General features: G+C 42.0%; 1 protein-coding gene across 1 annotated transcript in view; it reads right to left on the bottom strand.

Annotated features, from left to right (window-relative positions):
• Positions 1 to 7,474: 7,474 nt before the first annotated feature.
• The window catches only part of LOC142217853 (coagulation factor XIII B chain-like), a 155,945-nt gene continuing 136,168 nt past the window's right edge, over positions 7,475 to 27,251 (bottom strand). The window contains exons 11-14 of the mRNA XM_075286173.1: positions 25,396 to 25,581; positions 11,234 to 11,347; positions 8,030 to 8,109; positions 7,475 to 7,501 (exon numbers count right to left, since the gene is read on the bottom strand). Of these exons, the coding sequence (XP_075142274.1) occupies positions 7,475 to 7,501; positions 8,030 to 8,109; positions 11,234 to 11,347; positions 25,396 to 25,581 (407 nt within the window). The remainder of the gene's footprint in view (positions 7,502 to 8,029; positions 8,110 to 11,233; positions 11,348 to 25,395; positions 25,582 to 27,251) is intronic.

The following is a 27,251-nucleotide window of genomic DNA, read 5'->3' as shown; positions in this document are numbered from 1 at the left end:
TTAAGATTTCCAGCTACATGTAAGATCACGGACTCCTTCTGCCTTTTAATATCTGCTAGAAGTTCTCTTTTTTTCTTGATTTTGCAATCCTAGCTTTGTTAGCTTATTTTAGCTCTATCTCTTAGCTTTGCTTGTCTGCGGAGTGTTCCTGTTTCTAGGATCCAAAAGCTTTAGGTAGTTTTATTTTGTGGGATCTACGTATGTGACTAGACAGTAACCCTTTGTATGTGTGTGTATTGAGAAGTATGGTTTCCTGTTTTCTAGATTATCCTGTATTCATAGTTATCTTTAGATTAACACTGCGGTTGCAAGTCTGTCCTTCCTATGGTGAACTGGCCAGTTGCGTCATAAAATTTATTCCAGAAATATATTATTTATCATTCACTGTAATGTACAACAATAATATATAATGCTTTACAGAAATATATATAACTTGTGTGTACAACACTGGGGATGAGCTCTCAGAATTCACTTGCTCATAAATCATAAAAGAAGTAGTGTTCTGTTACTTCTCATTTTTCTTAACGTTTTTTCCAGGACTGTATTATTACTGATAATCTGTCTTTATGATAAATCATCAATATCTGATTAATAGGGGTCTCACATCCGTGCTCCCCATTGAACAGTTCCTTGAAGAGACTGCAGCATTCAGTTGAGCACTTCGGCCATTTTACTGTCTACCAAGCACAGCACTGTATATTACATAGCAGCAGGGTTTGGTATTGCCACTCAGCGCTAACTTGAATGGGGCTGATTTGTACCTTGTGAGGAATGAATATGACATGAGCTCTGCAACCTCTTCAAACAGCTGATCTGTGGGTGCTTCGGGTGTCGAACCTGTACCACTGAGAAATTCATGGCCAAATGTAACAATAAATCGTCAATAGTTCAGCCCCAAAAACTCCTGTGATGTTATAATGCTTAGTAAATTTGGTATACTTGAATACTGGATCTGAAATTTTACTGAACATGATTGTCCCTTATTCCACATATTTCTACAAAGTTTAGCACACAAAATGTCACAGCGCATCAAAACACCAACTTCAGAAGAGATTACATGAGGCAAAAGACATGACTTGTGTCTTCACAGGCGATGTTCACATCCACATTCACAGACTCAGACCTCTGCTATTAAGTAATGTAGCAGGCTGACTTCTAGTACAACACGTGGCCGGAACAACAAACTCTCTGAAAAGGTGTGAGAATTGCTCCATGGGAAATGCCAAAATAATTTTCTCTGCGCTACAACATTTAGGCACAACCAGAGTTCTGACTCTTTACTGCAAAGTAAAACAGAAACCGCCACATTACAGTATAAAGCAATAACACAATACAACAGAGCATCGATAAAACAATCCTACATGGTCAATAAGATTAGCTTAGCTCTGAATGTACATTGTTAAATGGGCTGCTAATGTTTCTAGATAGGAACACAGTAAATCAACGGTAGTCCACCTGAGGGAGCCTTCATACGATGTAACGCTGCGCTCATTCTGATCATAAAAACACGTTCAGAATGAGCGCGTAAAAAGCAGCTCCCATTGACTTGAATGGGAGCCGGCATACGTGCACTCCCCATTGAAATGAGTGGGAGGCTTTTTTCCCTATGCTTTCAATGTGATACGCCTCCCATTCATTTCAATGGGGAACGCACGTATGCCGGCTCCCATTCAAGTCAATGGGAGCTGCTTTTTACGCGCTCATTCTGAACGTGTTTTTACGATCAGAATGAGCGCAGCGTTACATCATGTGAAGGCTCCCTTAGGTTGCTATCTCCACTATTCAAGCTCACAACACTTGTCTTTACACCTCTATATCACCACAACACTTATATATACATACTGTATATGTACAGATGTAGCATTGGCAGCACGGTGGCTCAGTGGTTAACACTGGAGTCCTGGGATTGAATCCTGCCAAGTGCTACAGCTGCAAGGGGTTTGTATGTTCTCCCTGTGTTTGCATTGATTTCCTCCAGGCACTCCGGTCTCCTCCACACTCCAAAGACACACTGATAAGACTGTAGATTGTGAGCCGTATATGGGACAGCAGCAATGTCTGTAAAGCGCTGTGGAATATGACAGTGCTATACAAATAAGCTAAATATATAATAATTAATAAATGTAGCAAAGTTTAACCTCTTCCTGCCTTTGACAAGGTGCCAGAAGGGTTAATGCCTGCAATTGGTGTGGGGAACCGATCACGGACATTAGCGTTGGGTGTCTGCTGTATAAAACATAGTTAAACACCTGGCATCCTCTGTACTAGTACGGCGGATGTCGGGAAGGGGTTAACTTGAAACTGATACAATGAATTTCTGATGTTTATTGTCTGTTCACAAATGCAGAAACTTTCTATGGTTTGGGACTTGTCAGAAACCCAGCTATGATTTTCTTATTGCATCTGGGTTATCAGGCAAAGACACTACATGTATGAGAAGATATCCCGGCCACAGTAAGGAAATGATGGCTGATTTTCTGACCTTACAAAGGTCTTGCATTCCTAGTCGTATCCACTGGCAACCAATCAAGACAACAAGACTGTGACCACAAGATATTTAGAGAAAATCTTTACAACTCGGCAAAATGTTAAATTACTTAAATTTGCAAAAATGTTTAACTTTTAATTATCTACAAATTTAAAAATAGTTATGTTTTGTGGGAATTACTCCACATCAGAATTACTCCACATCAAATATTGAAATGCAGTTGGATGAGATAGCTTTTACGATGCCAGCCATCAGGGTCAGACTGGCCCGCCGGGGAACCGGGGAATCCCCCAGTAGGCCCCGAGCAGCTTCCCCTATCACTATCAGCCAACTCTCTGTGCAGCCCGGAATTCCCCCCCTCCCAGCAGTGAGTCATCGCTTATTCCTTACATCGTACAGTGTGGGGACAGGAGCAGTCTATAGCCGTGCTGCAGCGTTCTTCTTCATATATGTAAGTATATTCTTTTTTTTCTTCTTTTTTTTTTGGTAAATGTAATAATTAATATGCATATGTTTATATATTTTTTTAACCCTTAAGTACTATCATGGTGTCTAGCATACACCACTACCATGCACATATCATTATGATAGACACCATGATAGTACTTAAGGGTTAAAGTATGTGACTTGTATACTGTGTGAGTACTGTATGATTGTATACAGGTATGTATCTAATACTTGTATGTGTGAGTGAATTTATATAAATGTATATATGTTATTATATATATATGTGTGAGTATAGATGAATGTATATCTATCAGTGTGTAGGTATAATGTTGTGTGCAGTCCTATCCACACACTGCAGAAAAATACACACAGTGGACACACTGCAATTTCCAAAACTGTTGCGGTTTTGGAAATCGCAGCATGTCACTTATACCTACAGAATCACCTATAGTATCCCTATAGGTATAAAGGAAGCAGAAAGTCCTCAGAGGAAAGCTCTGCGGAATTTCTGCAAAAAGCGCTGGGGGAAAACTGATGCGTTGCCGCCGAGGATTTTCCTGCAGCGCTTTTTTGCTGCGGGACGCTGTGTTAAGTTCACACAGAGTTTTTTGGTCAGGATTTTGAGGCCGTATTTGCCTCAAAATCCTGACCAAAAAGACGGTGCAATGGGAGCCGCTCAGGAGCTTTTTCTGGGAACTGGCTTGTGCCTCGCGATTTGGCCTGAAGACACTCCCTCCTCCGGACTAGGCCCATTCATTTGGGCCTAATCCGGAGCAGAGAGCGTGGCTGGATACTGGTGCAGTGCACCGGCTTTCAGTCGTGACTCCCCGGTTTTTGGATTGGAACCTGAGGTGGCCTCCGCCTCAGGTTCCGATCCAAAAGAACCCTTTGTGAACTTACCCTCAAGAATTTATCCATCTTTCTAATATTGATGGCCTGTCCTTAGGATAGGCCATCAATATTACATCTGTGATGATACAACAGCCAGGACCTCTGCAGACCAGCTCTTCCAGGACAGCGTGGCTACAGGTAATGGTAAGGGCTAGTACATACAGGGGGCGATATAGCGGGTTTTGGCACTGGGAGTGACGCAGTGAGCCGCGTCACTCTTGGGTCAAAACCCGCCTGCCACAACTGTCGCGGTTGCAGCTTCCCTCCCTGGAGTTGGCTCAAATGAATGGGCCAACTCCGAAGGTTGCTGCCACCAGGCGGCTGCCGTGGCTCACTGAGCTGTGGAATCCACCTGAAGAAAGGGCAGCCTGCTTCTTTTTTCCGTGAACAGCAGCATGCCGCTCATGGAAAAAAGAAGCCTGGCAGTCTACATAGACCACCATTGTGAGGGAGCAGATTATGATGTGGATTACGCGCCCTTTCTGTGCCCGTGTGAACGGGCCCTTACATTCTAGGAGCCATGCTGCTCACATTCCATACAGTGTGTAGCAGTGGGTTTAGGTACTGTGGTGGTGCACATCATGTGGTGGGTGAGCAGCATGGCTCCCGACATGTTTTTAACTTTAGTCACCCTGTCTCGGTAATGCTGGTCTGCAGGGGTCCTGATGGTGGGCCCCTAGAAACAATTCCACTGGTGGGCCCTAGACACCCCAGACCGACACTGCCAGCCATTGTTGTTTCTGAACTACAAGTACCAGTGATCCTCGGAAGAATCACACCTGGATTCAAGGATTTGGTAATGGGAGAAAGCCAGTTCTCTATACCTATCAGAGCTGAAGTAAAGGCACACAAGAGAGGCAAGACTTTGGAGGACATTTTCCCATTGTTGTGGTTTTACAGTATGGGAGCCATCACACGGAGTAATGCTCCGCGCATTTTGCTACAAATTACAAGTGTAAAAATACACGTGTAAAATGTAGTAAGCCATTGAGTTCAATAGCTTTTTTGTTGTTCGTATAACGCGCGTAATTTTGAGCGCGTAATTTTGCAGACGAAGTGGATCGACGACGATCCTGCACAAAGATGGACGGGGCGGAAAAAAAGAGAGAGAGAGAAAACAGGGGAACCAACAGGGAAATGGTGAAACAATTTGCTTGCCCAGATTATACATGTATACATACACGGGTGGAAAGGTAAAATATATATTTTTTTTAAAAGTAAGGCAGGTGAGAGTAAGGCAGTGTTTTGGCCACTTGCATTATCTGTAGAGTGAACTATCAAATGTTCTGCTACTAAACTTTTATTTCCCCATCATGATATATGAGATAAGAGTATAATATAACCCAAGTATCACTACAGATCACATTAAACGACATTTTTATTTGTTTCTTACTTGGTCACACCAAAGATCACCAAAACATTATAGAGTATACAGCATGTCATGAATTAAATGGGAAGACCATTTGTTTTTTCTTTGCTTGTAGTTTCAGTCTTCTTTTTCCTGAATCTTGCTGATGCCTTATGTAGCACAGGAAATACGATGATACATATCATGATTCATGTGTAGACATTATGCTGTAAAAGAAAAGATGAAGTTCTCTGTATCTAATGTTATAAATACACAATACTAGAAACTTTCCTGGAGATAGAAACCATTGTCACCAGTGGCATAACTAGGAATAGCTGGGCCCCAAGGCAGACATTTGACATGGCCCCTTCCCTCCTCCCCCACACACACTATTATGCCCCATAGTGGCACCTACACACAGTATTATACGCTATAGTGACCCCTACACACAGTATTATGCACCATAGTGGCCCCTGTACACAGTATTATGCCCCATAGTGGCCCCTTCACACACTATTATGCTCAATTCTGGCCTACCCATGATCAATTATTATACTCTGGGGTCTTTTCAGAATCCACAATATAATGATTGGAGATTCAGGAGAGGATACAAATATAAAGAACAGTGTTACTTACCTCTCCCTGGCTCTCGCACACTCCCCATTACTTTCAGCCATTTTCAATGTTGGACCAGATGTCACGTGAGCCAGGCCTGTGCCACGACGCATATTGACGCCGACCTGGCCCACGTGACGTCTGGGATGTCACCAAACAATCTCGAAGACTGCCAGGGCAAAGGAGAGGTAAGTAACAGTGTTTTTTATGTTCCCTCACCTCCCCTAGGTTTCCGATCATCATACCCTAGGGTTTGGGAAAGCGCAGGCGGCCATGAGCAGGAGCAGGGATCAGGCCTATCTGTTATGATTTTCTGTTGCAAGCTACTCTGTGTAGCCTGCAATAGAAATGTGGTATTTGCGATGCATTAACATTATAATGCATTGCATTAGTGATCAGACACCCTGAGGTTCAAGACCCTTAGGAGGTCTAATAAATTCATAATTTTTTTTTTTTAAGTAAAAAATATATATATATATACATATATATATATATATAATTTAAATTAAAAATTCAACACATTTAAAAGTACTGAAATACTGTGAAACACATACACATTAGGTATGATGGCAGCGGTAGGACAGCTTGTGCATAGGCAATCTAGACCCACTTCTGCCAAGCAATGAAAAGCTGATTCTTTTTTAGTAATGACACTACGTGACCACTCATGTGCAGTCACACTCCTGATACACTGCAGATCTGAATTCTGTGTAGACATGTGACTTTTGTATGTATACTTATTAATGTGGTAAGAATTGTTGAACCTGTGGTGAAGGGCCCCAATACTTTTCTATTCATGAATATAGTAGATGTTGACATAATGGTTGAGTTATTTATTTTGTAAACTTTGTAATGATTGGTCATTTGGCATATACATATTACCGTAGTAAGGTGAACAAATACACTTGAGGATCTATACGTGGTGGGGGGTTTTATCACTGCCAATAAAAAGATAATTCCCTCTTTTATGTAGGATATTGGAGGAATCGAATAATTTTTTAATTTAGATACTTAGCTAAATAAATAAATAAATATCACAAATAGTAACAATTCAACTACTGGGAAATTCAGTTATATGACAGACAATAACTACACATCCAAATTAATACAGCCAATAGCAATGCAATGAATACCTACCAAGAGCCATAGTAAGAGCCTTCACCCTGATGTACGTTTTGCACTAAGCTTCTTTAGGGGGTGTTTAGACTGTGTCTGTGAAGGGCCTTAAGGCCGGTGCCCCACAGGACGTAAACGCCGTGATTTGCCCGCAGCGGAGACGCTGCGGGAAAAATCGCGGCGTTTTTCAGTGCAAGCAAAGCGGATGGGATTCATGCAAATCCCATGCCCACTTTGCGGAAGAAATCGCAGCGCGGACACGACAAATCGCAGCATGTCAATTATATTGGGGCATGCACAGTATTAAAGGGGATGACAATATAGGGGAAATGCTCTGTAATGCCAGATAGTCAGCTTATATGTATGATTTCAGTGAAGGAGCCTTGGTGCAAGCTATTTGCAGGAAGCCTGAGAACAAGTTCCTCTGGTAGGCCCTAGGCCCTTCAGTCCAAAACTGATCCACAGGCATGCACACACACTTTTAGGTTTATGCAGGCACACACAGATACATGTATACATTCATATACTAGTATGTCACTCAACAGCAAAGTTGTCCAGGCTGGAAGATCTTACGCAAAAGATGTGGGTGGAACATCCTGAAATGATCAATAGCAAAAAGAAACTGCTAAATAGAGCTTAAAAATGACGCCCCTCTCAGGAAGGTAGGGTCATTGTACTTTTGAGTCCATGGCTCTTATCGAGTCAACAGTACTTTGCAGGTTGATCAATAAACTTCAGATGACACTAGATGAAAAGTCAATTGCCTTGAATCAGCTGGGGCCCCCTTGGAAGATGGGGCCCTGGTTAATGCCCTGCTTTATAGATCAACCGATAAATTAATAAGCAGCAATAGTTCTTTCTGTGATGTATTTTCTGTTTTTCTTTCTGCATTTCTACTTACTGTTTAAGTTAAGCAGATATCTATCTATCTATCTATCTATCTATCTATCTATCTATCTATCTATATATCCATCTATCTATCTATCCATCTATCTATCTATCATCTATCTTAAAACACTTACTAGAACATATTTCTGGAGTAAATTGTCCATTAGGAGACATGTTCTTTCTCCATATTCTTTTCCATCTGGTGTTTGATAAGTATTATTACACCTGAACCTCACTTTTTCTCCTTCTGTGTATATACTCTGAGCATTTATAAGTTGTGTATTTTCAAGAAGAGAGTCTTGGTATAAACATTCTCCTAAAACACACAAAAGCAGTTTATATCAGTTATCTTTTCATTCTCAGGTACATTTAGGGGCATTCACACAATGTAACGCGGCGCTGATTCTTGCACGATAACTCACGTAAGAATCAGCGCTGCAAAACAGAATCCCTTTGAGTTCAATGGGTTCCGTGTAATGCACGTAACACATTGAAATCAATGGGTTAAAAAGCCTGCCATTGATTTCAGTGTGTTACGCGCATTAAATGGAACCCATTGAACTCAATGGGATTCTGTTTTACAGCGCTGAATCAGCACCGCGTTATATTGTGTGAATGCCCCCTTATATAGTGTTATTTTTAACTACATATTTATTCCATATTCTGTTTCACATGACAGATTTGATGTAGAAATTTCTGTAACTGTCCCTTTCATCTTAAAGAGGACCTTTCATGCACATGCGGTAAAATGATACGTGGTTTACAAAATTTTAATCAAATAAAAGTCTGAAAAGTGTGATGTGCAAAAGTCTTCAGCCCCCTATATCAATACTTTGTGGCGCCACCTTTCACTAGAATTACAGCGGCAAGCCTTTTGGGATCTGTCTCTACCAGCTTCGTGCATCTAGAGACTGAGATTTTTGCCCATTCTTCTTTACAAAATAGCTCAAGCTCGGCCAGATTGGATGGAGAGCGTCTGAACAGCAATTTTCATATCTTTCATATCTTGCCACAGATGCTCAATGGGATTTAAGTCTGGACATTGACTGGGCCACTCTGACACATGAATATTCTTTGGTCTAAACCATCCCACTGTAGCTTTGGCTGTATGTTTAGGGTCATTGTCTTGCTGGAAGGTGAATCTCCTTTCCAGTCTCAAGTCTTTTCCAGCCTCCAACAGGTTTTCTTCCAAGATTGCCCTGTATTTAGCTCCATCCATCTTCCCATCCACTCTGACCAGCTTCCCTGTCCCTGCTGAAGAAACGCCTCCCCACAGTATGATGCTGCCACCACCATGTGTCACAACGGGGTGGTGTGTACGGATATACTGAGACGAAACTACACACAGCTGGACTCTATTAACTAATTACGTGTCTTCTGAAGGTAATTGATCGTTATTTAGGGGTATCAGAGTACAGGGGGCTGAAGACTTTTGCACGTCAAACTTTCAGATTTGATTAACATTTTCAAGACCATGTATCATTTTAGTTCCACTTCACAATTATGTACTATATGACTGTATACAACTGTATCATTGAGGGCATGTGTAATCATAGGAGTGATCTATAGGCCCCATATATTTAACCCCTTCCCGCCAACGGCATTTTATGATTTTCGTTTTTCGTTTCTGAATCCCCCGCCTCTTCCAAACCCCATAACTTTTTTATTTTTCCGCTCTCAGAGCCATATGAGGCTTAATGTTTGTGAGACAAATTTTTCTTCATGATGCTACCATTAATTATTCTGTATAATGTACTGGGAAGCTGGAAAAAAATTCAGAATGTGGTGGATTTGAAGAAAAAGTGCATTTGTGCGATTTTCTTACGGGATTCATTTTTACGACGTTCACTGTGCAGCCAAAATGACATGTCACCTGTATTCTGTTTCAGTACAATTCAGAGGATACCAAATTTATGTGGTTTTATTTATATTTTAACCCCTTAGCAAAAATCCTAATCTGTGCCAACATTTTTTTTTTTCTAAAAGTTGCCATATTCTGACACCCGTAACTTTTTTATACTTCCATATACAGGGATGTATAGGGCGTGTTTTTTTGCGGGGCTGGGTGTACTATTCAGTTATGCTATTTTGGGGAATCATTTTTTATTCAAAATTTTATCAGAGGCAAAACAGTGAAAAAATGGTGGTTTGGCACTTTTGACTTTTTTTTCCTGCTACGACGTTTACCGTACAGGAAAAATATTTTTATAGATTTGTAGAGCGGGCATTTTCGGACACAGGGATACCTAATGTGTATGTGCTTCACAGTATTTAAGTGCTTTTATATGTGTTCTAGGGATAAGGGGGTGATTTGAATTTAGTTTTAATTATTTTTTTAATTTAATTTTTTTTTTTGCATTTATTAGACCCCCTAGGGGTTTGATCACTAATACAATGCATTGCAATGCTAATGCATTGCAATGCATTGCAAAAAATCCTCATTTCTTTTTCAGGCTGCCTAGAGCAGCCTGCAAAAGAAAGTCACTGCAGACGGACTGAGGAGTCTTTACAAGGCTACCAGCTGTCATATCAATGTGACGACGGCCCTGGAGCTTGCAAAATGGCGGCGCCCATGCGCCGCTGGGAAAATGGCGCCTCGGTCATCTTTGACCAAGGCGCCAGAAGGGTTAATGCTCACGATTGGTGTGGGCACTGACTGTGGGCATTAGTGCATGGTGTCTGCTGTATAATACCCGGGCAGCCGCCATAGTTAAACACCCAGCATCCGCCATACTAGTACGGTGGATGTCGGGAAGGGGTTAATATGTAATATTCATTGTATGGTCAATTACATAACGTTATCATGATTATCCCTTCACACACTATAGTATGGGATTTGATATTTTGATATTTGGTAACAGCATATTTTACAACATATTTTACAACATGTCTGTAGAATATTAATACCAATTGACCATGATTACATTGATATTCAAAAAAATATAGGGGTCTATGCTAGTGACACTCAGCACCAGGTTATGTTTCCCTATATCAAGGATGTCCACATATTGGCGATTACTGAGCCAAATTACCACTTCTGTATTATAGGCCCAAGTGGACATCGATGGCTCTATGAGACCTAATATATTGGTATGTAATATTCACCCTTGCCAACCAACTGATAGCACCACTTGACATACTTACCGATCATCTGCTTATCAAACTCCGCTCTCTGGTACCCGTTTACTAGTTAGACAGGGTTTCTATGGTGACTTCCCAAATACAATTGCATAATTTGACGTGATGATCGGTGATAGGCTGACCTGCCTGGTATTCCCTCCCCCCCAGACAATGCCCATCTGCACTAAAGAAGGGTGGATGATTGGCATTGTTGCTAGGTAATCATCAGCCTGTATGTCAATGATTGCCGAGTATGGGGATGTGGTCTTCCAAATAAAAGGACGCAAAATGGCAGTCTCTACGTCATACACATTAAGTACCAGCTCCCACCATCAGGGAATCCGGAATTGCAGTTGTAGCTGCAGCTATTAAGAAGGGCTGCTTTTTCTCTTCATCTAGTTGCTTCCTTCTCTTTCTTATGATCCCTTTGTCTCCTAGAAAAAGGGGAAGAAAAGCATAGAAGCTTTTTGTAGCACAGTTGCTTCTATATTATATAGCGTAAAGTTTTGGGTAGCCCAAGGTCAGTGGTTTGCACTGTTGCCTTGCAGCACTCGGGTCCTGGGTTCAAATCCGATCAAGTACATGGAGTTTGTATGTTCTCCTTTTTCGAGTCCCTATCCCTAACTAGCTATCAGCTGTTATTTACTAGGCTGATACAGAGATTAATAGGATAGCTTCATATTACTCAGCAAAATATAGCAAGCTCTTATTAGGCTTTAAAGGGATATTCCAATCTCAAGGATCCTGTCTATACTGGTAGCTTATGTAAATTGAAGACTTTTCCTAAATATATTGCTTTTGCTATGCTGCTTTATTTTCCTACTATGTGAAATTATTCCTTCCATTGTTTACACCGTGTTTCCATAGAGCTGGACCTGTGTGCTAGGAGAAGAGACATCACTCACTGCTCTCACTGTTATCTACAGCTCTTCAGGACAATCATTTCAGCTAAGTGCAGTTTGCTCATAAAGCTATGTCTGTTATCTCTCTATGTAAACAGACAGATAACACTGAGTCCATTCTCTAGCAGCAGGTGCACCAAATTGAGATCCACAACTATAATCTGGACTGTCTCATAATTATTACAGAATCCTGGTGCAACTGCGATTACTGGTGTAATTGTGTATCAAATTTATATCTGGCACCGTAATTGGGTACCTAACATTCCTAATCCATTTTATCAGGGATTTACTGTTTTTTTTTTTAATTAAAAGTTAAGTTTTAGGGAGCCTTCACACAGAGTATCGCGCATATCACATTGAAAGCAATAGGTAAAAAAGTCTATGGGTAGCGCGCGTATGCGCATGCGTATGGGATCTATTTTAACGCCGCTCATTCTGAACGTAAACTTGTTCCCCAGTGACCCCATTTTGTAGGGCCAATTTTAGAATCTCTGCAAATGTTACATGGTGCCCAAAAACCAACTAGCTAAATTAGCAGTCCAAAAGTACATAGGACTGATTCACATGTGTGCTCTACTATGTGCACAAACAGCAGTTTATGCCGACATGTATGACACAGTTGTACCTTGGATAACATAATTAACATTGTCATATGTGGGCATAAACTGTGATTTGGGCACAGAAGGAAAGGAGCACATGCATGAAGGGGTTAAAGAACAACTTGTTTACATAGGGTTACATATTAATTAATGTCAAATTCATTATAGGAACATCTGCAAGGAGTTTGTATGTTCTCCCTGTTTGCATGAATTTCCTCCCGTTCTACAAAGACATACTGTAAGGATTGGAGTCAGGGTCAGGCAGTGCAAAGTGACACAGCTGGAAAGCAACACTGTGCAGCTAATGACAAAAGGGGTCGCAGGCCCTGCAGCTATAACTATGCTGTAATATCTGAGATGAGGCAGACCAATGCACTTCCTAATTGAAGTGCGCCTACCACGGCTCCTAACCTTCTATCCGGCGGCTAGGATAAGGGAGGAGGAGGCCCTGAAAGTCCTAGGAACTGGAGTCACGGGGTCACACCTAAACAGAAAGCACAGTGTAAATGCAATGCAAAACAAAAGACTAAACAGCATGGAACCAGGGAGGACCACAAGTCCCAGCAATACACAGAAGAGAAGGCGAGGTCAGATGAGCAAGAGGTCGAGCCAGGAGATATAATAAAGGTACCAAATCAAAAGACAAGGGATAGTCAAAAAAACAAGCCGGGTAAATAAGCCAAGAAAACAGACCGAATACAAACAGACAGGGAATCAGACTGAGCAGGGGAACCAGGAACCACAAAGTGAATGGCTGGCAAGGATCCATGCCTGGGTGGGGTTTAAATAGCAGCAGAGAACACACCTGATGGCTAACGGCATGGAGACTGAAGGCAAGGAAAAGATTAACCCTTATTGACCTAAGCACACCCAATAGAACTCCTAACAGGTCTCTCAGGGAGACGCTGCACAGCAAGGAGACCGCGGCGACTCCGTATCCTGACACATACTGATAGGGAAAAATGTACATTGTGATCTCTATATGGGGCTCACAAGCTACATATAAAAAAAAGGAAAAAAATCATTATAGGAAGACACTAAGCCCATCAAGGGGACAATAGCTTTGATCCTTTTGTCCGTCTTTGTTGGTCTTCAATATTGACTGAATGTCTTGCCACTGATTGTTATAATTGGTTGATGAATGTAAATTCTATAGTTTGTGCTTGTGATTATAAGATGTTTGTATCTTTCATTTGACAGTATGTCCTTGAAATACATTTTTTAGGGTTACCTCTTTCTCAAAATCTCTCTGTCATATGTATAGACTGTTCTGAAATCCCATTCTTCGGAGCAGATTTTCCAGATTCTGACAAATTGCCCATATGTGTAGCCTCATTGTCCATTGAGGCTCCTCAAGTACCTGCTATTGATTGCAGGGCCGGCTCCAGGTTTTTATGGTCCCTTGGGCGACAGAGCCTCAGTGGGCCCCATTGTAAAGGAGGCGGGGGGAGTCGAGACACTGTGCATCGCAGATGAAGCAAGTGACGTCACGCAGGAGTGTGGTGTCACCAACGCCATACCTCCCAATTTTATGTTGACTCCGCCCATTCTCATTCATTTATCATGTGCTCCCACACAGTATAATCCTCCTACAGTCACCCGTAAATTATATGCCCCCCCTCAATCTCTCCCCTAGTTTCATATACACCCTTCCTCTGCCCCAGTTTCATGTCCCCCCTCCATCTCTGTCCCCAGTTTTATCACGTTCTCCCCCTTCATCTGCCCACAGTTTCATGTCCCCCGTCTCTGCCCCAGTGTCATGCTGTTCCACCCCCCATCTGCCCCAGTATCATGCCGTTCCCCCCTCCCCTTCATTCCCCCCCCCCCAGTTTCATTGGGCCCCCTCCATCTCTGTCCCCAGTTTCATGCCATTCTCTCCCCACCCCCTTCATCTGCCCCAGTGTCATGCCGTTCCCCCCCTCCCCTTCATTTGCCCCCCAGTTTCATTGGGCCCCCTCCATCTCTGTCCCCAGTTTCATGCCGTTCTCTCCCCACCCCCTTCATCTTCCCCAGTGTCATGCCGTTCCCCCCTCCCCTTCATTTGCCCCACAGTTTCATGGGCCCCCTTCATTATGTTCCACCTTAATGCCCCGGCACTTGCCCGACTATGCCGTGCGCTGACTCCGGCCCTGATTGATTGTATTTGACTTAGTCATTGAACATATTTGTTGTTGTGTTATTCCTGGTTCGTGATTTTGGTTTGCTTTCTAGTCTAATCGCTGACTGATTTGACTTTATCCATGAACTAGACTTGATCCTGGCTTGGACCCTGCTAATCGTCTGCTATCATATTGTATACTCCTGTGCTCTTTGATTTTCTAGCAGCATTTCTGTCGTTAATATTTTGTGTAGTAGAATTTATTAACAGATTTTGACTTCTTTCCGTAAAATCCTCTGCCAGAATCCACTCTGTCCTCTTTGTGTTCTTTGCCCCGTAATTGGCAACTGAAATCCTCAATGCTTATGACTGTGAGTACAAGGAAGTACCAGTGTAATACAGAGAAGCTGAAGCTGGGGGTGGGGGGAGCACGTCACTTTAAACAATTATATCTCAGGCATTATAAGAATAGAACTGAAGTTCTGGTGGTATATAAATTATATTACAAGAATTATTAAAGACACAAATGTCAGAAAATCAAAAGATGTTTGAAAGTTTAATCCACCTTATTTGTTACAGAACAAGGATTCTGTCTTATTGGGAACACAGTGAGATGTTACAGGCTCTCATACTGTTACTAAAGTAGCATGTGGTCTGGTTTACCTGCAGCACCCCTATACCTACTTATGTTGGCCCTGTCCTCTGCAAATTTTAATCCATCTATAGCATTGGCCACATTTATTTGTAGGGCCACTTTAAGTTCCCGATCTGCCCCTGCCTGTGTCATACAGATCTACCCACTCTTATCTCACAGTTTGGTTGAGGAATGCCATTTCTCAAGAAACCAATTCATGGACTTGTCTAGCCAAGAGGAAAGGTAAGGAAAAATACACATCCTGTGCATGAGTGTTTCACGTGCCTCAAGTGCATGCTGTATATTTCATATCTATTCAGTGTGTGATTTATTTGTGTGTGAGAATCATGTTTTAGTTAGTTTTAGTCAGCTATGTACAAATATATATGTATAAGGGTGTACATATATATAAATATTTGCGCCAGTTTTTTATATACTTTTATTACTAGAAGAGACAGAGAATTTACTACAACAATGCACAGTAAATGACTATTACTATATTATAGTGATTTCAGTTAGAAAAAAAGCTGTTTGTCTGTAGTTGTCATTGCAGGCGTCTTCTTCCAGGCTTGTTTGCAGGCTACAACATTACATCTTGTATATCATCCTGAAGATTAGGCTGAAAAGAAGAACAAAATAAGTGATCTGTATCTAATGTTATAAATATACATTGAAGAAAAGAAACTAACGCCTAAATAATAATTCTGTTACTAAACAACTACATATTGAAATATTAATTATGTGTTAAACTAGCAGGAGGACTCGGCTTCACACGGGTATATTACATTTTATGTTTGTGTAGTGGACCCATAAGGATTGTCCAATTTTGCACTGGTGTATTTTGTATGTGGTTTGTGTGTACGCCCATAAGCGTCATGTGATTATGTGTATCTCATTTTGGATATCAGTGAAAAACCTGTGATCAGTTGTTATGGATACCTGGAGTAAAGTTGTATCTAATCCTTCCCCGTGTAGTACTGTGTTTAGACGCAAGTGTCTAATCCTCCGGCGTGTGGTACTGTGTGCAGATGCATGTATCTAATCCTCCCCGTGTGGTACTGTGTGAAGAGGCGCGTATCTAATCCTCCGGCAAGTGAAACTGTGTGCAGATGTGCGTATCTAATCTTACAGCATGTGGTATTGTGGGCAGATGCGCGTATCTAATCCTCTGGTGTGTGATACTGTGTGCAGACGCGTGTATCTAATCTTACAGCATGTGGTACTGTGTGCAAACGCGCGTATCTAATCCTCCCCTGTGTGGTACTGTGTGCTGAGATACGTTTGTAATTCTCTGGCGTGTGGTATTGTGTGCAGAGGCATGTATCTAATCCTGCCCAATGTGGTACTGTGTGCAGACGCAGGTATCTAATCTTCACTTATGTGGTATTCTGTGCAGTTGCGCGTATCTAATCCTCCGGCATTTGGTATTGTGTGCAGAGGCACTTATCTAATCCTCCCCGTGTGGTATTGTGTGCAGTGGTGCGTATCTAATCCTCCGGCATGTGGTATTGTGTGCAGAGGCACTTATCTAATCCTCCCCGTGTGGTATTGTGTGCAGTGGTGTGTATCTAATCCTCTGGTGTGTGGTATTGTGTGAAGACGCATGTATCTAATCCTCTGGCGTGTAGAACTGTGTGCAGATGCGTGTATTTAATTCTCTGGCTTGTGGTACTGTGTGCAGAGGCATGTATCTAATCCTCCAAAGTGTGGTACTGTGTGCAGACGCACGTATCTAATCCTCCCCTGTGTGATATTGTGTGAAGAGGCATGTATCTAATCCTATAGAATGTGTAACTGTGTGTAGACGCGAGTATCTAAGCCTACAGCATGTGGTACTGTGTGCAGACGCAAAATTGGACAATTCTTATGGGGCCACTACACAAACATAACATGTATTATACCCGTGCGAAGCCGGGTTCTCCCTTAAAGTTATCTTACTAGTTTTGAATTAATTAGAAGATTAGGTTATCAATAAATAAATAAGTTATCAATAATATACCTTTTATATACCAATAATTATACCTTTAACTTATTTATTTATTGATAACCTAATCTTCTAATTAATTCAAAACTAGTAAGATAACTTTAATTCTCAGAAAGCAGTTTGCTATCAGACATACGCTCATATAATGTTCCTAGCATTAAGTTTACAAGTAAGCGTATAGTGTGCACCTGTGCGTTGTAGATGGCAGGTGGACACGCAGAAGTGAAGCAGCATACTGGTATTCACCACTACACAGGTAAGAACTATAAGAAGCTTTACTACAACACTGTTTTTTATTGTACCCCGGCCCTTTTTGCTTTAATAGTAAATACTATTTGGATTAGTAAGCAGCACCTTTTGCTACAGCGCTGTATTCTGTATTCTGTATTCTGCTCTACTCAGGATCATTTGGTTTAAGAGTAAATATTATTGTGATGAGCCAAACATCTTTTAAACTATTTGTTGGTAATATTGAAACCTTTAGTGCACGTGTCAGTATCTATATGATTTTGGATGATCACATTGGCTAACGATGGAAATTTGTATATATTGATTGATTTTAATATGTTGCTACCATATTGGACTGTTCTTTTTATAGTTTGTATCACACTTGAGAAAGGGCAGGTGCCCGAAACGCGTCGTGTTTAACCGGTTAAGGACCGCTGGCCGTAAATTTACGGCCAGCAGTCCTGGTCTCTAAGACCAGCCGATTGTAAATTTACGGCCGGTCTTCAGAGACTCACTAGGCAGGGGGCGGGGCGGGGGGAGGGCAGGAGTTAGGTGTTACTGACACCTAACCACCCCCTCAACAACGTTCAGTCGGACTCAGTTCCGACTGAACGTTTTAACCCTTTCGATCGTGCCGTGAAACATCACGGCGCGATCGAAAGGGATCCGCCGCATATTGAAGCTGATCGGCACCCCCCGCGGCGAGATCGGGGGGTGCCGATGTCAGTAAAAGGTAGTCTGGGGTCTGGCCAGTGACCCCAGACTACCGGATCCCCAACATACCTGGTTGATCCTGCCGACCGATGGAGGAAGTGAGCGATGTGTCTCACTTCCTCTGCTGCTTGCAGGACACGAGCAGGCTCATGTCCTGCTCGTGTCCTGCAAGCTACTATACAGAATCAGTTGGTGCTTTCATGAAAGCATCAACTGATTCAAGTGTCCTAAAGGGACACATGAAAAAGTTAAAAAAAAAAAAGTTAAAAAAAAAGTAAAGTGTATGAAAAAAGTAATAAAGTTATAAAGCCCAAAAATCCCTTTTTCTCTATACAAAATGAACTATATAAAAAAGTACTAAAAATTAATAAAAACAATACATATTTGGTATCGCCGCGTCCGTAACAACCTGTACAATAAAACTGAAATAATATTTAATGTATACGGTGTACATCTGAAAAAAAACACGGAAAAAACCCGCCAGAAGTAGTGATTTTTCACCATATCACCTTACAAAATATGCTATAAAAAGTGATCAAAAAATCATATGTACCCCACAACAGTACCAATAAAAAGCGCAGGTTGTCCTGCAAAAAATAAGCCCTCAACCAACACTGTCAACCGAAAAATAAAAATGTTACGCCTCTCATAAGATGGCGATGCAAAAATCACTGATTTATGTCCCCAAATGTGTTTTTGTTCTGCAGAATTAGTATCGCATAAAAAAATAGTATAAATGAGGTATCGCCGTAACCGTACCGACCCGCAGAATAAAGAGAACATGTTACTTTTACTGTGCGCTGCATGGCGAAAAATTTAAAGGGTACAACTCAATGCCAGGATTTTATTTTTTTTTAAATCCAGCAAGAAAGAGTTAATAAAATGTATTCAGTATGTTGTAGGCACCCAAAAATGGTGCCATTACAAAATATATCACATCCCGCAAACAACAAGCCCTTATATGGCCGCGTCACCAAAAGAATAAAGAAAATATAGCATCTACCAATGTGAAGACAAAAAAAACCAAAATCGCCAAATTATTAGAATACAACTGGCGGCGTCAGGAAGGGAATGTATAAGCTGTGTCAGTGTACTTCAGGAGACACCCCAGATTTACAGTTTACAAGGGAAAGACACCAGAAGTGACCCCCAAAATGAGCCCCAGAGTGACTCCCCCAATCATAGGAGCTACTGGGACATAGTAGGGAATTTGGTGTCTGCAATGTACTCCGCACCGCTTACACATTCCCTCTTCGCCATCCGCTGTGCAGTCATGTCCGGATACTAATACTCACTACACCCCCTGAGAAATTCTTTGAGGGGTGCAGTTTTCAAAATGGGGTCACTCCTTTGGGGAATCCACTTTTCTGGTACCTTACAGGCTCTACAAACATGGCATGGCGTCCAGATACCAAACATCTGAATCTGTACTCCAAAAGCCTCATCGCGCTCCTTCCCTTCTGCGCCCTGCTGTGCGCCCAAACTGCAGTTTATGCCACATGTATGACACATGTATGACACTGGTGTACCCGGGATAACGGACGTAATGTCATATGTGGGTATAAACTGATATTAGGGCACAGCCGGACACAGAAGGGAAGAAGGGTTATTGGGTTTTTGGAGCGCAGACGGTTTGGTTTTTGGATGCCATGACACTTTTGCAGAGGCCCTAAACTTGCCCCTACAAAATGGGGTTTACAGTTACCTCCAGGTCTCTCCAAAAGGAACATGGCCCCCAGAAAGTCCCTCTAAATCTGTACCCCAAAAGCTAAAAAGCGCAGTGCTCCTTCCCTTCTGAGCCCTCCTGTGTGCCCAAGCAGCAGTTTACACCCACATATATATATTTTTTGCCCCTCGGGATGGCCCCTTAATAGTTTTAGGAGTGCAGGTCTCTGACAACACAAAGTGGGTGCAATGTATGGGGCACCGAAATGGCATATTTCTTTCAAAATTTAAATTTTCATTTTGGACATTCATTTTTTGGAAGCATTTTAGGCACAAAATGATAATACCCCTTGATTCATTCCTTGACAGGTGTAGTTTCTAAAATGGGGTCACAATGGGGGGTTTCCATTGTATTGATACTTTAGGGGCTCAGCAAATGCGACATGGCACCTGAAAACTATTCCAGCCACATCTGCCCTCCAAAATCCAAATAGCTCTCTTTCCATTCTGAGCCCCACCATGTACCCATACAGCAGATTATGGCCACATATGGGGTATTGCCGTGTTCAGGAGAAATTTTGTAACAAACTGTGGGGGGCTTTTAATTCTTTAACTACTTGCAAAATTAAAAATATGGCGCTAAATGGACGATTCATTGGGAAAAAAAGTAATTTTTCATTTTTACATCCCAATGTTAATAAAATCTGTGAAACAGCTGTGAGGCCAAAATGCTCAGTATACCCCTAGATAAATTCTATGAGTGGTGTAGTTTCCAAAATGGGGTCACTTTTAGGGGGTTTCCACTGTATTGGTACTTTAGGGGCAAATGCGACATGGGACTTGAAAAATATTCCAGCAAAATCTGTCCTTCAAAAGCCAAATAGCTCTCTTTCCATTCTGAGCCCCACCATGTTCCCATACAGCAGATTATTACCACATATGGGGCATTTCTGTATTCAGGAGAAATTGTTTAACAAACTTTATGGAGCTTTTTCTCCTTTATCCTCTTGTGAAAATGAAAAATTTGGGGCTAAATTGACAGTTTATTGGAAAAAAAGTAATTTTTCATTTTCATGCCCCAATGTTAATAAAATCTGTGAAACAGCTGTAGGGTCAAAATGCTCACTCTACCCTTTAATATGTTCTGTGGGGGGTGTAGTTTCCAAAATGGGGTCACTTTTAGGGGGTTTCCACTGTATTGGTACTCTAGGGGCTCTGCAAATGAGACATGGCACCTAAAATTATTCCAGCAAAATCTGCCATCCAAAAGCCAAATAGCGCTCTTTCCATTCCAAGCCCCGCCATGTACCCATACAGCAGAATATGGCCACACATGGGGTATTGCCGTGTTCAGGAGAAATTGTGTAACAAACTGTGGGGGGCTTTTAGTCCTTTATCCCCTTGTGAAAATTAAAACTTTGGGGATAAAGTGACATTTTAGTAATTTTTCATTTACACATCCCAATGTTAGTAAAATCTGTGAAACAACTGTAGGGTCAAAATGCTGACTATACCCCTTGATGAATTCTGTGAGGGGTGTAGATTCTAAAATGGGGTCACTTTTGGGGGGTTTCCATTGTTTTGGTACTCTAGGGGCTCTGCAAATGAGGCATGGTGCCTGAAAATTATTCCAGCAAAATCTGCTGTTCACACACCGAGTGTCGCTCCTTCCCTTCCATGCACTGCTGTGTACCCAAAAATCAGTTTACGCCCACATGTGGGGTATTTCTGTGCACGGGAGAAATTGCATAACAAAATGTGAGATGCATTTTCTCCTTTAACCCTTTGTAAATGTGTTAATTTTAGGTCTAAATGAATGTATTAATGAAAAAAAATAAAATGTCTAAATTTCACTGCCATATAATTTTTATTCTTATGAAAAACTTAAAGGGTTAACAAACATCCCAAATGCTGTTTTGAATAATTTGAGGGGTGTAGTTTTGAAAATGGGGTGATTTATGGGGGTTTCTATTATACAGGCCTTTATAATTCCTTACAGAACTGAAGCGGTCCCTAAAAAATTGGTTTGGGGAATTTTCTTGCAAATCTAGAAAATCGCTGTTACACTTGTAAGCCTTGTAACGTCCAAAATAAATTAAAAGCCAATCAAAAGATGATGCCAATATAAAGCAGAGATATGGGAGATAATATTTATTTATGTATTTGGGTGGTATGACTATCTGCCTGAAAAGCAGAGAATTTCACATTTTGAAAATTGCAATTTTTTCCAAATTTCCATCAAATTTCCTAGTTTTTTTTATAAATAAATACACAAATATTGATTAATATTTACCACTAACATGAAGTATAATGTGTTACGAAAAAAACAGTCTCAAAACCACTTGTGTAAGTTAAACCGTCTCAAAGTTATTGCCATTTAAAGTGACACATGTCAGTTTTGAAAAAAAAGGCCTGGTCTTTAACATACTTTTGGGCCTGGTCCTTAACCGGTTAATAAACTGTTCAAGATCATACTTTGGTGTGCGCGCTTACTCCCTACCCCTCCACTACTGTCGGGCTTGCCTGAGGAATCACCTATCATTGCATCATGCTGTTTCACAGCGTAAGGGAAAGAGCTGCTTCTTTAACACCTTTTATATGCTCATATGGAGTTGTGACTATTTCACAACACCAATTGGTAAGAGACTAACTACATATCATCACCAAGAGTGTTTATAATTACTACACTATATTGGCGCTCGGTGTCTCTCCCATTTTATCTTTTTGAGACTGGGAAGGAGATTCACCTTCCAGCAAGACAATGACCCTAAACATACAGCCAGAGCTACAGTGGAATGGTTTAGGTAAAAAAATATTAGTGTTAGAATGGCCCAGTCAATGTCCAGACCTAAATCCCATTGAGCATCTGTGGCAAGACTTAAAAATTTCTGCTCACAGACGCTCTCCAACCAATCTGGCTGAGCTTGACCTATTTTACAAAGAAGAATGGGCAAAAATCTGAGTCTCTAGATGTGCAAAACTGGTAGAGACATATCCAGTGGCGTAACTAGGAATGGCGGGGCCCCATGGCAAACTTTTGACATGGCCCCCCCCAAAACCGACGCCGAAAACCTCAACTGACCCCCTCCTCCACACTCTATTATGTCCCTTAGTAAGCCCTGCACACAGTATTATGTCCCTTAGTGGCCCCTGCACACAATATTATGTCCATTCGTGGCCCCTGCACACAGTATTATGTCCCTTAGTGGCCCCTGCACACAGTATTATCCCAATAGTGGCCCCTGCACACAGTATTATCCCAATAGTGGCCCCTGCACACAGTATTATCCCCATAGTGGCCCCTGCACACAGTATTATCCCCCATAGTAGTCCCTGCACACAGTATTATCCCCAATAGTGTCCCCTGCACACAGTATTATCCCCCATAGTGGCCCCTGCACACAGTATTATGTCCCATAGTGGCCCCTGCACACAGTATTATGTCCCTTAGTGGCCCCTGCACACAGTATTATCCCAATAGTGGCCCCTGCACACAGTATTATCCCAATAGTGGCCCCTGCACACAGTATTATCCCCATAGTGGCCCCTGCACACAGTATTATCCCCCATAGTAGTCCCTGCACACAGTATTATCCCCAATAGTGTCCCCTGCACACAGTATTATCCCCAATAGTGTCCCCTGCACACACAGTATTATCCCCAATAGTGGCCACTGCACACAATATTATCCCCAATAGTGTCCCCTGCACACAGTATTATCCCCCATAGTGGCCCCTGCACACAGTATTATCCCCCATAGTGGCCCCTACACACAGTATTATCCCCCATAGTGGCCCCTGCACACAGTATTATCCCCCATAGTAGTCCCTGCACACAGTATTATCCCCCATAGTGGCCCCTGCACACACAGTATTATCCCCCATAATGTCCCCTGCATACAGTATTATCCCCAATAGTGTTTCCTGCACACAGTATTATCCCCAATAGTGTCCCCTGCACACAGTATTATCCCCCATAGTGGCCCCTGCACACAGTATTATCCCCAATAGTGTCCCCTGCACACACAGTATTATCCCCAATAGTGGCCACTGCACACAATATTATCCCCAATAGTGTCCCCTGCACACACAGTATTATCCCCAATAGTGGCCCCTGCACACAGTATTATCCCCCATAGTGGCCCCTACACACAGTATTATCCCCCATAGTGGCCCCTGCACACAGTATTATCCCCCATAGTGGCCCCTACACACAGTATTATCCCCCATAGTGGCCCCTGCACACAGTATTATCCCCCATAGTGGCCCCTGCACACAGTATTATCCCCAATAGTGTCCCCTGCACACAGTATTATCCCCAATAGTGTCCCCTGCACACACAGTATTATCCCCCATAGTGGCCCCTGCACACAGTATTATCCCCCATAGTGGCCCCTGCACACAGTATTATCCCCAATAGTGTCCCCTGCACACACAGTATTATCCCCAATAGTGTCCCCTGCACACACAGTATTATCCCCCATAGTGGCCCCTGCACACAGTATTATCCCCCATAGTGGCCCCTGCACACAGTATTATCCCCCATAGTGGCCCCTGCACACAGTATTATCCCCAATAGTGTCCCCTGCACACACAGTATTATCCCCAATAGTGTCCCCTGCACACACAGTATTATCCCCCATAGTGGCCCCTGCACACAGTATTATGTCCCACTGTGGACACCCATAAACAATTAATATACTCTGGGTTCTTTTCACACCCCAGAGTATAATAATTGGAGACTCGGGGGAATAAAAATAGAAAAAAACCAGAAACAGTTGCTTACCTGTCTCCTGGCTCCTAGGCTGTCGGCCGCCGCTCTTGTCGTGCTTTAATGACGTTGGACGTCACACGACCCGGGAAGCAGGCCCGGGTCATGTGACGTCAGACACGAATGACGGAGGCCTGGCAGAATCGAGGAGAGGTAAGTAACAGTATTTTTTAGGTTCCCTTACCTCTCCCGGTCCGCCGATCATTATACTCGGGGGTCTGCAAATACCCCCGAGTATAATGATAGTGTTTGTGGGGCCCGCGGTGTCACTTGCCGATCCCGGCCCAGCCAGTATCGGCAAGTGAATAGGGCCAGTAACGGCCTATGGTAGTTACGCCACTGGACATATCCCAAAAGACATGCAGCTGTAATTGCAGCAAAAGGTGGCTCTACAAAGTATTGATATAGGGGGGCTCAATACTTTTGCACATCACACTTTTTATATTCTTATTTAATTCAAATTTTGAAAACCATGTATCATTTTCCTTCCACTTCACAGTTATCTGCTACTTTGTGTTGGTCTATCAGTTAAAATCTCAATAATGTGCATTTAAATTTGTGGTGGTATAAGGTGGCAAAATGTGAAAAAGTTCAAGGGGTAGAAATACTTTTTTAAGCCACTGTAGCATCCACTACAGCTGCTATGGTGTTAGTTATGCCACTGCTGAGACCATATGGTAAGGTAACTTTTTGAGATCTGTTCACATGGTGTGGTGCTGCATGGTGGCTACCTTTTGCTGTGGTGCTATGCCTGTGGGGTTATATAGCTCAGAGACTGGGATCCTAGCCTGGCAGTAGGGGGGGTTATCGGATGCATTTTTAACACATTATTAATCTTGGTACTGTCAGATGATCCACTTTTATTTAAGCTGAAATTATTTTATTTACCTCTACACTTCGGATACTCCAGACCTTGATCTGAACATCTTCCAATGTGTTGACCAGAAAAGGGAAATCCAGCTTTACATTTAAATTTTATTTCTTCACCTTCTGCATAGTATACTTCATTATTATGCGATTCATCCAATTCTAATTGATTTTTATCAACTTCATCTTGATCTATGCGGCAGGTCTCTATGAAATCAAATAGTAAATATGATAGTCATGTTCATATGATAGAACATGGAGAGAACATACTAACTCTATTTAGTTTTCAACAAAATGCTTATATTCTTTTTCGGTCTGTGGAAATACTGGAAACAGCAGAAATGTATTTTCATTGTACTCAAAATTTTCCATTCTTCTAGGAAAAGGAAGGTAACAGCATAAGAATGGATGTGTAATGCTACTTCACCCTGCTTCCAGGCCAAGTTTTCAAGCAGAGAATCGCTCTGAGGAATAACCAGCCTTAAAGGGGTTGTCCAGGATAACCTAAAACCCCTACACTAATCTAAACAACAAATTGAAGTAGTCTCAGCACGCCGGATGATACGTTTTCTTAAAAAAAAAATTTCCAAATTTTATTGTGGCGACATGCTCCAAGTTAAAAATATATATATATTGTTCTTGGAAAAGCAGTCGATGGATATGTCCTTGTGCAGACGGGACAGAAGGACGAATAAGCCTACGCGTTTCGGGGATATGTCTCTTTATACATGAACTATACTGATATTAATAGATTTATAATATAATGATATATAAAAACTCCAAAGAAAACAAGATGTTTTTTGCAATAATATATATTTTTCATTGATTGTATCCACATACTTACTTTAACATTGACTATGTACAACTTTTGTTTTTGTTTCTACATTATGCTAAGTTGCTGGTGTATATTTGCCTTGGTTGTATAGCTCTATCACCTGTTGTATAATCTTGTCTTGATTTAAACTTCCGTCCAAGTGCAGACGGGAGGGGTCCTGTTTTTAACTTTACCTTTTAGTATATATATATGATAAGCACATACTTGCAGACTAAGCCATGACTAAGGGGTCATATCCCCGAAACGCGTAGGCTTATTCGTCCTTCTGTCCCGTCTGCACAAGGACATATCCATCGACTGCTTTTCCAAGAACAATATATATATATATATATATATTTTTAACTTGGAGCATGTCTCCACAATAAAATTTGGAAATTTTTTTTTTAAGAAAACGTATCATCCGGCGTGCTGAGACTACTTCAATTTGTTGCTTCTATTGTGTCTGTGCCGGACATGACGTCCCGGGCATCCGGATGACTACAAGCACCTACTACTCCTGCATTAACAGTAAGAGACATTTATCATTTTTGTAATACGGGCTGAGACAAATTTTTCTTCTTTGCACTAATCTAAACACCCTTACTTCTCCTACTTTCTAAATAACATTGATTATCAAAAATGTATAGTTACCCATATGCCTGAGACAGTCATGTGACTGCCCCAGCGACATATTCTAATTATCTAGTGGTGATCCATTTCCGGAAAGGGATCGTCACTAGAGATGAGCGAGTACTGTTCGGATCAGCCGATCCGAACAGCACACTCCATAAAAAAGAATGGATGCACCTGGTACTTCCGCTTTGATGGCGGCCGGCCGCTTACCCCCCGCGGGCTCACTACGTCCATTCATTTCTATGCGAGCGTGCTCTTCGGATCGGCTGATCCGAACAGTACTCGCTCATCTCTAATCGTCACTACTACTCCCCCTCCCATCCACATTATCATACTGACCCATCTTCTTACTGCCTGGGCTTCCCTCCCCGGGCGAATGGCCCCTCCTTCCCTGAGGACATTGACGCGCGCATGCGCAATAGAAGCTCTG

Source organism: Leptodactylus fuscus, chromosome 9 (assembly GCF_031893055.1).
Source record: "Leptodactylus fuscus isolate aLepFus1 chromosome 9, aLepFus1.hap2, whole genome shotgun sequence".
Taxonomy (NCBI): domain Eukaryota; kingdom Metazoa; phylum Chordata; class Amphibia; order Anura; family Leptodactylidae; genus Leptodactylus; species Leptodactylus fuscus.
This window is presented reverse-complemented; position numbering and strand designations above follow the sequence as displayed.